This window comes from Perissodus microlepis, chromosome 8 (genome assembly GCF_051167445.1).
Source record: "Perissodus microlepis isolate ML-2025 ecotype Zambia chromosome 8, ASM5116744v1, whole genome shotgun sequence".
Taxonomy (NCBI): domain Eukaryota; kingdom Metazoa; phylum Chordata; class Actinopteri; order Cichliformes; family Cichlidae; genus Perissodus; species Perissodus microlepis.
This window is the reverse complement of record NC_140468.1, coordinates 21,631,356-21,647,418: the sequence shown is the minus strand read 5'-3', so window position 1 is coordinate 21,647,418 and position 16,063 is coordinate 21,631,356. Positions and strand designations below refer to the sequence as shown.

Genomic DNA, 16,063 nt, shown 5'->3' with positions numbered 1-16,063 from the left:
AACATGTTTATTGTTGGGAAAACTACAATAAACTACACTGGGAAAATATGAACTAAACACACAGAGAGGCACACAAAGAAACACACAGCCATGGAAGAGGGACAACAAGTAGGGGACAATAGAGGACTAAAATACATGACGGAGTAATCAGGAAACTGGAGACAGAAGGGAAACACAGCTGGTACTAATGACACAAACAAGACAGGGAACAGAGGCTGAACATAGGGCAGAACTGTCAAAATAAAACAGGAAACAAGAGACAATTAACAAAGATGCACACTAGACACAAAGATGTGGAAACATGACAGACCTAACAAAGCTGGATCAAACTAACCCAGAACTAGGGATGGGTACCGGTAATGGCACCGGTTCTGACATAAACGGTAGTAACCAGACCGAAAAGCAGTGCACATTTCGGTGCTTTTTTTCCCTGAGATGTCATGCGCTTTGGATTCTAGCCAATCATTTTACCTTTCCGAGGATAGTAGGCGGGCCCAGGTACGTACGTTCTTTTAGAGCAGAGCTACAGATTAAAAACGCCCAAGGCGAAGCGGTCAAATTCTGGCTGTACTTCACAGCAAAAGATGCAAACTCAGCAGCCCGCAACAAGTGCTTTAAGGTGATACTGTGCAAAGGAGGTAACACCTCGAATCTGATGAAACACCTGGCGACGCATAGCGTTTTGTTAAAAGCCAAGAAATGCGCCGTATTTGATAGCTTGCTGCGAGACCTCACGCCAAGCACATCTACTGCGGGTGTGGTGCCTGTTATCGGACCCGGAGTTAGCAACATCCCCCAAAAACGAAGAAGAGGAGAGTCCTGGCCCCTAGCCCTGCCAGTGTAGCAGAAATGATGACGGATGATGATGGCAGCAGCAGCCGTTCTTCTCTGCGTGAGTAGCTTAATGTTGTCCGTGTGTAATTTACGTTGAGTAGGCTAACCACGTTATTACATTAATGCATGTAAGGTGAACTAGCAAACACCGTTGTAGTTACATGCGGCTGTCTTCTTGTTTGATGGCAGATGCTCCCTTCACCCTGGCCAAAAAGGCTAAAATGACCAAAGAAAAAGTGGAAAACAGCTAAACATGAGAGGTTTTTAGACAAAGTTTGTGTTTTTTCAATTGTTTAAGCACTGCTTCCAGCCAATAGTGATGCCATATATGCCCTATAGCTGCAGAAAAGGCTAACATTGTTATCTTTTTACAAAAAAACAGTTAAACATGAGAGGTTTTTGGACAAAGTGTGTGTTCTCCATTCTTTAAGCACCGGTTCCAGCACTGTTTAAGCACCGGCACCGTTTCAAAAGTACCAGTTTGGTACTGGTATCGGATAAAACCTAAACGATACCCATCCCTACCCAGAACCATGACAATGATATTCTGAGGATGATGCAAATTTGCAAACAGAGAAATAAAGAAATAATGCCAAATACAACACATTTGATAAGATTTCTTTATCATCAGTGTGAACATGAACAAACTGAACAGTAAATATAGCAAAAATTATTTAAATTAAAACTCATATATGCAAATTATTATTTAGTTCCTTTAAAAAAAATGTCACATGGTTCAATAAAGACTCCAGTTTAAAAAATGAAAAAGAAAATCTGACAATTATTTCATGGTTTGGGCTTTATGGGGTTAATTTATTACATTTTTATGACATAATAGAGGGATGAGAGAGTTTAACACAGTTCCAGTGCAGAGCATGAAACTGATGATGTTGCAGAGAGTTTATAGCCACTGCCAGTTTCCAACACTTGTCCCTGGTTGGGCTTTTACATCCCCAGCACACAAATTAAATTTTACAGTATTCAAAGGTTTTCTTTTCCATCCTGGTTCTCTTTTAAAGCTTCTTGCTTTAAAAGTTTGATGTTCCCAGCTCGATGACCTGCAAATCACTGTCCCATCGGCGCTATAGTCCTATTCTCACATAACAGGCATCTGAGTTTGTCACCATCATGAGTCTGAAAATGATGAAGAAATGGACTTCATCCAGAAAAGAAAGTCCTTAATTTCATTTGCTTTCTAATCCTCCCCCCTCTCAGTCCTCCATCCTGTACCTGTCACCTCTCTGCTCCCTTGTTCTCAAAACTCTCACCTCTACACCCCCCACCCAACTCCTTACTCTAAAACCTTCTTTCACTTCCTTTTCTCAGTGTTTCACCTCTCATCTTCAGCCGGTCGTTTCCCCGCTCCGCTACTCCACCTCTCCATCCCCCCCTTTCCTTCCTTTCTCTCTCTTTCCTTTCTTTCTTTTCAATCAGCCTCCTCTCCACTGCCCTACATTGACTCTCTTCTTTTCATTCCCTCTGTTACACTTTCTGTCCCCTCTCTCTTTCTCTCTCTCGCACTCTCCCTCTGATATACAGTGAGAATCGGAGGAAAATGAGGGAAGCATTGAGTCTGGAATGACAGGACATAAAGAAGGGGATTTTTGGGACAGGCGATTAGCGGGAAGCAAAACAAAAAGCCCCTTGTCAATCTGGCTTATAATTCCATTAAAATTTGTAAATGTGGTAGTTTACTTTGAGAAAAGCTCCTATAATTGGCCTCAGTGGAGGCATGTGAATATGTGTGTGAGTGCGTGTCAAAGCCATACATGCACAGTAAGTGCAAAGGTTTGAGAGAGACACGTGAACTTTTACATATTTTTCTCATGCATGTGTCCATCAGAGCATATACGTGTGTGTGTGTGTGTGCGTGCGTGTGCGTGCGTTTGTGTGTGTGTGTTAGTCTTCAGCGGTGTGTGCCAGTCTCGGCTCCCAGTTTCGGTATTTCCTGCGCAGGTTGGTACTGAAACACAGGAGTAGACAAAGCTAGAGTTGGACCCTCCTGACTCCTGAATCTGACACAAACAGATGCTTACAAGACACACACGCACACACCTACATGCACACACTCGACACAGAAATCCACAAACAAGTGTATTACCTAAGCCTGCGGCAGGAGAGGAGGGCGGGGAAGAGACATGACAAGACGGATAAGGGATAAGGATGGGGAGGCAGGGTGGGTGGATGACGAGGTGGGGCGTGTGTGTGTGTGTGTGTGTGTGTGTGTGTGTGTGTGTGTGGTATGATAGGGGCCAAGATTTCAACATATAGTAAACACACACACACACAAACATTTGAGTTTTTTTTCCTCTCCTCTTTTTTATATTTTCCCCATCTCTCTCCTTCCAGTCCTTTTTCCCTCTGGGAATGATGGGAAATGCAGCTGGATATAGCGCCCCTCTGCCCCCCCCCCCACCCCCCCCACACACGCTCTCTCCTATCTCTCCTCTCTCACTGTCTGGCACTGAGTGGAAGTAAACAGAGGAGGAGATCGCATTTGGTTCCTGAACTGTTTCAGGGCTCGGTGCAACCACCACACACACTCTTGATTTCTCTCTCACACATATGGACAAATACACACACACAGCGCAAAGGGGATCTTGGCAGTAGAGGAGCCTAAAAGTCATTGACCGAACTCACATCAGCCGCCTTTGTCTGCACAGCGTTTGAAGAAGAGAAGAAGAGCAAGAGGTGATAGAGAGGACTGTAAAGAAGAGTGTAAAGACGGTCAAAGGAGTGCATCGCTTTGGGTTTGTTTAAGTCGTTCAATTAAATCAACGGCTGAAAATGGAGAACACGTGAGGGTAAGAGGAGCGAGGGTAAACTTGGGGCAAAAATGCTGCTGGCTAAAGTTTGTGGATATTTCTAGAGGGATTTCATTTTTTTGCCCTTGAACTTTGAGGAAGAAACGCACAGGGTCGACGGAGGACTGCGAAGAAGGTGAGGACCCAGTCAATGATTTTCAAGCATGAAATGACTTGCCTATTTAGCTCTTTCAAAACTAAACAAAATTGAACTGTCACTTGCTTTTCTGCATTTTTTAATATCTTTGAGAAGTAAGTTATAGAATAGAATAGAATAGCCCTTTATTGTCATTGTACATGTACAACAAAATTGTGAGTGCTCTACACCAGCTGTGCTGGAATAAAATATTAAATAGTAAGACAGCATGAGTAAATAACAAACATGAAAAATATCAATAATCACGAGGAATATAGGAGGAAGAAACACAATAGAAGAACAGGTTGCAAAGTGCTTGGAAGTAGTGTAATGCACTTGGTCTGAGTGGAGTCGGTGTGTGAGGGGCCTGAGTGATGATTAGGACAGGATATTGTATGTTAAAAGTGGCAATGGCCCAGGGGAAGATGCTGTTTGTGAGTCTGCAGGTGTGGAACCTGATTGACCTGAAGCGACATCCGGAGTGGCAGCGGGTCAAACAGGTGGTGAGCGGGGTGCAAGGGGTCACCTGTGATGGCCCTGGTTTTACTGAGACAGGAGGATCTGGTGATGGGCTCAAGTGATAGCAGAGGGCAGCCAATGGTTTTTTGGGGGTAGTGTTAATTAGCCTTTGCGTAGCCTTCCTGTTGTTTCCCCTGCATACCAAACACCCAGGGAGTAGGAGAGAGCAGCGAGTGTGTATCACATCGCATTTTATGACAAAAGTCTCCGATAGTGACCTATTTAAAAATGTACTCTGCCCTCTTTTCATTATTGATTTCATAAATGTGTCAGATCAATAGATAAGTCATGTGTTTTAACAGGAACATGCTTTGAGATACTTCTGGGAATTTTTTTTAGACTGTGGGGATTTTTTGGTTTGCTTTTCTCAGTAAAACTACTTTTACCTTATTTGATGTCTGTGCTGTTGCTCTGTTGCTAACACTCTTCCACCTGCTTCCCTCCTGTTCAAAGCCTGTAGGTGGGACGTTGGGTTCTCCAGGAAACATGGCAGCCACCAACCCTTTCTCCTGCCCCTTTTTTCTCTCCTTCCTCTTTTTATTCTTGGTTATCCGGCCAGCCTTCACCCAGGGTCCATCAGTTACAGCTGTGGGAGTAACTGAGGATTCACCTACCACACTGACTAACCAGACAACTACCAGCTATACAGAGACCACCCAAAACACTCCTCCAGAGACAGGGCTTTCCACTCCCAACAGTGGTGGAGATACAGATGATGAGGATCTCCCTCCTGCTGGTGGGACACGTTGCCAGGGTTACTATGATGTCATGGGTCAGTGGGACCCACCTTTCAACTGTAACGCCGGTGTCTTCCTGTACTGCTGCGGTACCTGCTTCTACCGTTTCTGCTGCCAGTTCCGTCAGCAGCGCTTGGACCAGAGCATCTGCTCCAACTATGACACTCCCATCTGGGCAAACACTGGCAAACCAGTTGCCACCATTACAGAGGGACAGGGAGACCTGGACCGGGACCGCACGCAACTTATCGTGTACATCATCTGTGGGGTGGTGGCCATCATGGTACTGGTGGGCATCTTTACTAAACTGGGCCTGGAGAAGAGCCGTGGGGGAAGCGGAGGAGGAGTAGGAGGGGCAGCACAGGCCGACCTCAACTCCAGGTGAAGAAGTGTGTGTGTGTGTGTGTGCGCGCATGTGTGAGAGAGATGCACAGGTTTTCAAATTTCTAGAAAACGCTCATTTATCCCCTAATTAAAACATACGACAAAAGACATGTTTATTCTTTATCGATGGGTCTTTTTTTCTTGTTGTATATGAATATAGATCGTTTGTTGTATTGGAGTAAGCCCAACCACAGACACAGGAGAGGTACTCCTCTCCTTTGGCACTCTGTGCACACCAGCAGGTTAATAACCAAGCAGTAGTCATGAGGGAAAAGGAGGAGGAAGGTTATTCGTGAGGATTCATTTTTCCAGCTTACAGAGGTTATTGTTAGATTGCTAATAAATGAAGACAATGTTCCCAGCCCTTATACTTTATACCTAAAAATCATCTCAAAACACAGACACGTGCAAAAACCATTCTGAAATACAAAACAGTTACAGTCAAGGGTTAACAAATGCACATTTTGAATTTAAGCATTTTTGAATTTAAATGTACATTTGAGCAGGTCACTTCCTCAGACAAATGAATAATTAATAAATTAATAAAGGCTGCTTATTTATGGGTTTGCTCTGGCTTACCTTAGCATATTGAGCAGAAAACTCAAAATAGACAAAATGCAGATTTGCATTTATTTATTTAGCAGATTGTTAATTCCAAGATAGCATTTTGTGTCTCAGTGTCAGACTTTGAATTTTTTACTGGAGGCCTTATAATATGTGAATGTGCTCAAATTAATTTTCAAACCCTGGCAGACATGAATGTTAAATACATAATATTAAGTTGTCCAAAATTTTCCACTTGTGGCAATGATGGCAATAATGTAGGGTCAAATGAATAAGGCCCCCATCACACAGACCTTTGAGACTGGTCTGTGACCCCCTGGTAATTACTGGTCTCCAGGCAAAAATATTGGACTCCCCAATTGCTTTGGTTGCTATCAAATTGTTATGGTCACCCGTACTTTGCATGGAACATGTCTGTCTGCAAACACTAGCCAGGATAGCAGCATAAAACTGAAAAGTGCAACTAAAATCTGCCTTTAAAGGAAACATTGGGATATCTATTAGTATAATACCCATTTGCCACTGATTTCATCTACAGACAGCCAGAAACTTCTATGAACCCAACCATTGGTTGTATAATGTCCAATATGGTGGACATGAGTCAAGCAATGTGTGTATCACATGATGCGCAAAATCGCTATACTAGGCTAGGCGCTGCTGAAGAAAGTCCATCTGACCATTTGAAACTGAGTCTGACTTATTTATTAGGAGAGTAATATTAGCTATTTGGCAATTTACTGGTATCAACATTTATAATGTTATGATGAAAAATTTAAATTTAAAAGTAAAGAAATGGAGAAATGCCCTCCAACTACAAACTTGGGTCATCTGTCCACCAGAGGGCACTCCACAACTTCCCCACAAGCATCACAACCAGCTGATCTGAGCAGAGTCAGGCAGAGGGCAAGAGAGTATAGAAATAGAACAAATGCACTTGATAAGTTTTAAGAAAATGTGTTTATCTTTTTTTTTTAAGTAACTAAATTTTTAAATCACCAAATATTTTTCCCTCAAACATCCAATAGACGATGTAGCTTTAACCTGAAGTTGAGTTTTATGAGTGCAAATTTGAACAAATTCAGTAAAAACTTGATCTTCTCAGTCCAAACATCAGGCACATTATTGACATGTCTGAAAAGTTAGAATGAGTATGGCATCTCCTGGGAAATATCTGCACATGAATGAAGATCACTTGCAAATATTACCAAAGCTCAATGACATAAGCGAACATCAACAAAAGTTCCCAAAGAACATTTTAACATTCGTTAACTCATCAGTTTTGAATCTGAATCTACTTAATGACGCATCTCATTATTTAAGTGATTACATTTTGCGCAGTACCAGCACTTTTTATTTCTTGGTTTTTGGAGATGCTGATGTATGATCCTACAGAGGTTTACAGGGATGTGTTTAGATTAGAATTGGCACTGAATGGGGCCTCCATGGATGGCACTACTAAAAATGACAGCTCTACTGAAAGAGAATAGCACAGGAAGACGCTTGCAATTGCAGAAATACAATGTCAGTATTATTTGAGAGGTGAAATAGCGTAAACAACATCACAACAACACAAAATAGGCACATACAGTGTTAAACTTATCTCGGTTTTGAGGCAACCACCAATGGGAGTGAAGCGAATTGTTGATTGACATAACTGGGGGTTGGTAAACAAACATGAGGGTGGAATGTCACAAATAGTGACCAGCTGTCAGCTACAAAGTAATGTGCTGTGAGCAAATTGCTTTATATGTGGGTGAGGCTTAATTTTCAGTTTAAAGTCAGCTATGGATGTGAACTAGTTTATTTTCACCTGTGTTAACTAAGCTTTGAGCTAGTGCTTCATCAGTGTACACACCTAAAACTTTACATATTTATTCTTGTTTATTCTCTTGTCTATTCTTAGGGTTCATTTATTTGTTTCTTTTTCAGTTTTTCTTTTATACTTCAGCTCTATGCGTACTGTTTGCTTTTCTTGTAAGCATGAAACAGAGAAAACCAACTTTCTAGTTTTTGAGGGTTTGTTTTTTTTTGCAGCTAAGCACTTTTAACTTGTGCGTCTGTGTTAGAATGTCTCATGTGTACAAATGTGTCAGGGTTTCAGAAAGAGCACATGAAGTCACATTTTACACTGTGAATCTGATGCTTTTAAACTGAGCTACTGAAACACAACCTAGAGAAGAAAAAAGATTTGTAGTTTGAGTTTTAGCCTTTCTCCTGATACAAATGCAATCGTGCATACACTCCAGCTGCAGTATAGAGTTAAATACATGGTTCAAAGTTCAGTCTATTCGCCTCAGGAAATCATTACAGCGCAGCATGGGCTCACATCTCTCTGCTTTCATCCTGAACCAACTCTCTAGCTGCCTCTTCTCATTCTTTTCTCCATAGAGTTTGTTCTTCTTATCTCTCCAGGCTTATTGTTTTTGATCTCATTTTCTTGCTTGAAAATCTGTTTCATCACGCGCTATTTGTCCCTCTCATCCTGAATTTCTTCACCACAAATCACTCTGTTTTGGTTCGTAAGAGTCCTCCCCTTCAGCCTTCTTCCACGTCTCCTTTGTTCCTTCTTTACCAGGTCAAATGTCCTTCTATCAACCTCTCTTGCTTTTTATCCCCCCTTTCACTCGCAAGGATAAGAAGTGAAACCAGCAGCTACTTTCAGTCACTCTGATCTTCATGCATTCCTCCCCCCCTTTTCCATTTCACTTTGCAAACATCCCATCTCTCCCACATCATTTTTCTCACTTGAATTTTAATTGAGAAGCTAAACATGAGGACGGCTGCACTGGTGCCACCAAAACCTCCATTGACCATCAGTCGTCCTTGTGTGTCTCCCATTAACTCAAACTGCAAAACTCATTCTGCAGATACCAAACCACTAGGATTAACATTTTCTGCAGGGTAGCACCTAAGCTGAAATAGAAACACTGTGGCTGCATAAACATCCTCCCTCCGTGAGCCCATCTTGACAGATTACTGCTCCCCTTTGAGATTAAACAAATTTCACTGAGATTACAGCTTTACCATTTTTGGGTTACTCTGCCTGCTTGCTTGTTTAGTTATTAGCCTGCTGACATAAATCCCTGCTATAAAAGTGTACGTGCAATCCAGGACTTCATATATAGCACACACACTTCATAAGGTGAGATGCACAAATTCTGCATGCGCTTTAGAGACGGATGTTAGAGCGGCCAAGCACAAAGCAAGACTTTTGCAATCTGCACGTGTGCTGTTGCAGCTCTCAAACTCATGCCGTGCACCTGCTTCCCACCACAGGTTTCTCTTTCTCTTAACATCCTGCAAGCAGAGGGTGATTAGCGGGCTAAAATCCTAACAGTTTTCCCAAATCAGCTTTGAAAGTTAAAATCCAGAGTGATCCTCCTCGCAGACTTCCTTCCCCTCTCCTTCCATGCACACACACACTAAAACCACATTTTGAGTTTGAAAAATGCCTTCAAACTTGTGGGGACCGGGATTTTGTCCCCGTAGCATTGTAAACTTCCAATTTTTGGTCACCACAAAGATATGTAAACAAGGACATACACACACACCTTCTAATAGCCCTCGACTCGTTCCAGCCGCACAAGGTTCGGGGTATTTGCAAGCCGCACTAATCCCCAGCCAACAATGGAGAGCGCCTTAGGTCACGCGTGTCGTGTTTAATGAAAGGCTTCAACTGGAGCGGGGCCGGTTGTACACCGTAAACAAACACAAATGACCTTCATGATTTTACGTGTACACGCACACATACACTCACACTCATCTTGATTTATAGTTCAATTAACAACAAGAATAATAGCGGTGGCATTTGGGTTACATGTGCATGGGTCAGATCACCACAGTAAGAGGTCAGAACAGCCATGAGGTGAGATGTGTTGCAACATAGCGTCCACCTAGCAAAGTGGGAAAAACCTGGAAACAACATGGTGGAGGTCACATGGTTGGGATGGAGGGCTGTGTTTTTGCGCAAGTAAGTACATTAATGAGTGTGTGTGACACAGCGCTCCAGGTGCTCTCAGAAAAGAGAGGAAAAGATTGGGTGGATAGAAAAAGCCTCGCTTCCGAAATCTATTTATATTTTACTAATTTCTAGCAGCTAGCATGTTTCGAAAACAAGACAGCTGTGACCACTGTTAATTAATCTATGTGTCAAGGCACAACAATAATGACAGGAATTTTTAATTTAATGTATGAGTGACTTTTTGTTGCCAAAGTGATTATAAAATATTCATTTAGTCTTAAATAATAGCAGCTGCCAAAAATGCTAGTTTCGTGATGTCTCTCTGGCGTCATTGATCAGAGATAATGTGTCAAATACAGCACTGCACCTACTCTTGTCCCCAACACACTGCCAAGACTGAAACAATCAGGGGAACAGTCACAAGATACACACATACACATAGTTGTTCATTTAAAGATCCATTCATCAGAGACCCATTTATTCATTCATGTATTTTTGAACTGCTTGTCCAGTTCAGGGTCACAGGGACTGGAACCTTGCCCATCTGATTTCAGGCAAGCGGCTGCGTACACCCTGGACAGACTGCCGCTGCAGGGCTAATACAGAGTGACTGACAGCCATTCATGCTCTCATTCACAATTGTGACCAGTTTATAATCGCTGATTAATGCTAACAAGTGTGCGTGAACAGAGGCAGTACTCAGAGTGAACCCATGCGGGGACAATTGTGCCCCTAAAAGATTGAAAACTTTTTCTGGTGAAGAAACCTCAAACAAAAACCCTTCCTACATCAAAGGACGCTTCTGTTGGAATTCTTTTTCACAACATTATCTTTTCTGTTCTTGAGGTTTCCATCCAGCATCAAAGCTACATCTTTGACTGCTCTGGCATGTCATCTTTATCCGGTGTGTTTTTAAGCCAGCTGCTTTTTTAGTCGGCATTACATAACGAAGGACGCCATTGCTTAAATGGTTTGACTGCTCTGCCCTGTATTAAGGTCCGCAAATAAGTGATACTCAATATAGCATGGGCATATATATGGGTCCATCACCACTCACACAAAGCACATAGAATCACTTTGCTATTTAACCCTTTCTCTCGCTTCCAAATAGAAAATATTGAGTCACATTTTGTAGTTCAAGGGCACTAGTGACACGTTGATGTAAACTTTTTTAAAATAAAATGTACAGTGACCCTGAGAGGTCAAACACACGATCTGAGAAAACATAGGAAATGCAAAAAGCAGAGAGAAGAAAAACGGAATTTAAAAAAGAAGCAAACAAAAGAAAAAAACTACGCAACGGAAGTGATTTAGGGGACGACTCGCCTCCTATTACCAGTTTCAATTCCCTTCATATAAATTAATATATTTTTATTAATATCTAAGTATATATATTTGTTACTAATGTCAGACTAAGTTTCTGTTATTATTGTGACCAACCTGCAGTACTTCAACAGGGGGCTCCAGCTCTCGCTACATGTTCACTATTCAATGCTTCTGTTAAATCATGTTATTGACTCACTAAATTACTTCTGCTGTGATTTGTGTGGTTTTGCAATATTTTTTTCTATTTGCTAGTGTTTTTTTTTAAGTTACAGTGTGTTTGACCTCTTAGGTCAAGCAGAGGAGCGAGAGAAGAGCTGTACCTCAAGCTATTTTAAAGCCTTGAGATAAGCATTTTGGACACTTCTTTGTTGTTGTTGTTGTTGTTTTTTTGTTTTTTTTTAAGCCAGATGTCATAAGGGAGGTGAAGATGTTACTGATCAACTGCTAACAGGAGACTGTGATTGACAAGTTGGTACCTCAGGAACATGCAAAATACCCACACCTTAAAGCATGCCCTGCTTTATCATGGATTCAACTCTAAATGGGATAAAAGTGTACAAAATGAACATTAAGGCATATTAATGAGGACTTGAAATTAGCAACTGAGAACATCTGCTCATCACAAATGTTTTTAATGAGATCATACAATGAGAGAGAACTGTGGTAAAACTTTTTAATAGATTTCTATACAATCTCTGCTCTTTTTACAACCAGAGTTATTGCTCTCTGCTGGCCATTACAAAGAACGCAGGTACCTCATGATTTCACTTTTCAGACCCAGAAGTTGCTCCTTATCTTTTATTTGAAATATTTTGGATTAGCAGAAGAAAAAGGATGGATGGACAAAAGAGGGGGATGAGATGTGTCTCATACTTTTTAACTCAATCCAATCAATAGATATTGGCATTTGAAAGTTCCAAACCAAGGAGCATCAGACAGTCTGCATCCACAATGCTGTGCACACCTGAACCAGACCAAACTTGAGGAGATGCCCTTGATTATTAACAGCTCAGCATTAATCCCGGTGAACTGAGAGGTCTCACCAGTGAGAATTTCACATAACTGGACAGAGAAGGACCAAAGAAAAAGATCAAGGATGAACAGAGTCTTAAGGTCATCAGAGTACAACAACCACACCAAATGAAGTTAAATCCCCACTGTGTGCCGTTCTCTTTGCTCTGTGGCTCAGAGTAATGGGAGGTGACAGACAGCGACCTCAACAAACTTTCAACCTTTCACACCAAAAGCCTTTGGAGAATCCTGGCCATCGTTTGGCTGAAAGCGATCTCAAACAGAGCCCTGCTAACCCAGTGTTATAAATAACTCCATCACAAAGACGGCTCTACGCTCAATGGTCAAAAGACACAAGAGAGTGACCCAACAGTACTTTAGCTCACATTTTTGGGCTCCAAATCAAGAAACTAGTAATAACGTTACAGCTATCTGCAGTTTTATAATGTAAATAACAATTTAAACAAGCTTGTCCTCTGAGGGGCTCAACGATATAAGGGATCTCTCTCTTAATTAGCTTTTAATAAAAGGATCTTGATTGGATTCTCTGGAACTGATACTGGAGGTGCTTAATCTGTGAAGGAAAAGCACCCCGAAACCTGCATGAACAGCATCATGGTTCACAGCTTAACAGGTATACTAGAAAAGATAGATGTGAAGTTATCCCTGCAGCCTGCCCCGTACACGGACTGCAGACAGGAAGCAAGTGAAGCCACTACAAGCTGTAAATATCTACTACTACTAAGTTTCCTCCGCTCTCTCCTACACTTCCATAACCCCACCTTCCAAAATTTCTCCTACTTTTTCAGTACCTCCAGGGTTGAGCTGTCACTCTCTATCACCACTCACCTGTCGCCACTGTTTGCGTGAGCATGTCTGCATGCATGCATGCTTGCAAACAAATGTGATAAAGTGTGCATATGCATGTGCCTGCGTCATCACTCGTCGCAGTTCCTCCCAAAGTGAAAGAACATATAAGCTGACAGATTCCTGGCTCCATCAGAAGTGACAATTTTCACCCTGCAGCTACTTTACCTTCCTCTCTCCTCCTCCTCCTCACCACTGCCAGGCTTCACTGGGCCCACACACACTTAAATGTGGGTCAACGCACACTGACTTAAGGGTTTGGCACTGTGTTGTTTCTGTGTTTGTGGTCGCCCCCCCTTTTTTTGAGTAAAGGTGCTGGGAATTGAAAATATCAAAGATAGCCATCCTTACATCTCTCATGTCTGGAACAAGGCATTTCAAAAACATTTGAGTCGTAACAATGAGAGTTTTGTCTGTTTGTCTGTTAAAGTTTTATTTTATTACATTTGGATCATTTTTTGAAAAATTTGAACTGAAAAGGGTTATGAAGCAGAAATGCTGTCTGTCCATTAGTAATACTTCCGCAGGTTTAATGTTGATAAAGGAACATGTTGAATTTCCTAAATTGAAAAGTGTTCTTGTCCTTATGCATAAGTTGACTGACAGGTAACAGGCCAAAAAGGAGAAGCAGTCAAAAACAATACTGCATGAAGTGTGCTTGTCTAGACACTGGCAAAGTTTTCCTTTGCTTGTTGTTGTACTTCAACTTCAATTTCAATAAAATTTGTTACACCGTGTAAAATGCAACTAAAAATAGAAAGCAATGATATCCAAATCACATAATCTCATATTTTATTCACAATAGAACATAGAAAAAGTATCAGTGTCATGAAAAATATTGCAACAGGTCAGTAACATGATTGGGTATAAAACAATATCTTAGACAGGCAGCGTGTCAAAGAAAAAAATTACAAACACTCCCACAGTTTGCAGTGCCATCCACTAATGCAGGTTAAAGCTCTATCATGCAGGAAGGAAGCAAAATGTCCAAATGGACTGAGGCAAAGTGGAAAACTGCTCTGTGGTCAGACAAATCGGAATTTGAAATTCTTTGCAGAAAACACAGACACTGCATTCTCCAGACTAAAGCGATGATGATGACACTCCAGCTTGTTTATCAGTGCTCAGTGCAAAAGCCTGCATGGAGGTGGGTAAGTCCTGTAGAATCGCTCAGTGTATTGGTCATTACAAACAAAAGCTTAAAGCGCTCTCATGACTTTCTGATATTCACTTCTATTGACTGATGTTGCTGTTGGAAAAATATGATGCCGGAATAGCAACAGAAGGGAACATTCGCTTGTAGGAAGCCTGAATGAAGAGTTTTTTGAAAGTCTTAACTATTCAAGCGGTTCTGTGCCTTCTGTGAAAATCTGTGCTCCTGCATTGAAATATTGTAGAGATGTCTGCAGATACTGACCTGCTTATTGTGCCCTCAGCTTCTCTGATTTGCATATGCACCAGCCTAAGTGGCAGGGGTGCGACCAGATACACTGACAAAAAGAAAACTGACACATCTCCACAGAGCAGTGCTTAAAAGTAGTAGGCGGAAAAAAGCAACCAAAAAAAGAAGGTCCTGTTGCCTGAAAGGAAAAAAAAATCATAGACAATGTAAAGATGGATGTAGCTTTAAGCTTTGGATGTAGGTTTGAAAAGTGCAGAAAGCATGGTAGTGCTGTAAACACGCATTCTTTTTAATGGGAATGGAGGGGTGACAGCTAAGGTTGCGAGAAGAGCTCTGGTCCGATGTTATAGGTATTTTGTTACACTGCATGCAGAATTCCAGACTTTAGAAAGTGGTTTTGAACAGAAGACGGGTGTTGAACATGTGCAGAAAAATGAGAGGAAGAAAGACTCAGAGTGGAATGACATCTGTTACAATGTGGTTACCATGTGCAGCTCGAGCTTAACCGCTTTCAGGAAAAGGTCAGAGACAAACACTACTCATCAACTGCTAACCTGGTTAGAAGGAATTTTTATCTGTCATTATGTTTATCACTCAGACTCCACAGCTTTTTAGGGAAAGCCGTAAAACCAAAATCACCAAGAGCTTATAAAAATGTTTACATAGTAGATATTTACTGGTTGTAGGTGCAGTGTACAGAAATGGTGTAATGTACTCACTGAGAACATCTTACATTCAATCAGTGCAGTCATACAGCAGAGAGGATTTCACATTTCGAGAGTTACTGTTAATATTTGTTGGAACGACTCACTGTGCACGCTCTAATCTGGGTGACCTGAGAGGACTAATTGATTGTTACAGGACATTAGTGAAGTCTCATTTCACTGTGGCTTTAATGTGATGAGATAGGATGGAAGAACTGATGAGCTCTCCGATCTCAGGCATAATACTTTTATATAATATGTTAAAGGATAATAAGCGCAGTGAGGGCAGAAGCTTACTCACAGAATATATAAGTATAATACACATATAGGTTCCATAAGATTTCTCCAAGAGTACAGATCAGAAACAATCATTTTCACAGGGAACACTGTTGAGGGAACCTTAGGGCAATCCAGTGAAAGTAAAAGCTACTCTTCTGAGCTTTGGCCTGCCCTTTCATATCATAGAGACATTGGGAGTCTGGATACTTTTGCATGTTTTTTTATTAGCTTTCTAGATGTGAGTTTGTTGGGTAAATACAAAAAGTAGTGTAACAAAGATGGTTGCCAATCTTCCCAGGAGGGAACAGATCAGAAAGTTCAACCTAAGGTCAGATCCTGCAAACTACAAACTACAAAACCTCTGGAACAATGGCTAAAGTGGGGCGATCATGGCTCAATCGGAAGGTTGCCGGTTCGAGCACCGGCTCCGACAGTCTCGGTCGTTGTGTCCATGGGCAAGACACTTCACTCGTTGCCTACTGGTGGTGGTCAGAGGGCCAGATTCTATGAAAAGATGTAAACTCAAAACACTGTT

General features: G+C 41.6%; 1 protein-coding gene across 1 annotated transcript in view; it reads left to right on the top strand.

The window, feature by feature from the left end:
* The first annotated feature begins 3,316 nt into the window (after positions 1-3,316).
* The window catches only part of shisa8b (shisa family member 8b), a 43,791-nt gene continuing 31,044 nt past the window's right edge, over positions 3,317-16,063 (top strand). The window contains exons 1-2 of the mRNA XM_084938206.1: positions 3,317-3,774; positions 4,747-5,411. Of these exons, the coding sequence (XP_084794332.1) occupies positions 4,780-5,411 (632 nt within the window). The 5' untranslated portion in view covers positions 3,317-3,774; positions 4,747-4,779. The remainder of the gene's footprint in view (positions 3,775-4,746; positions 5,412-16,063) is intronic.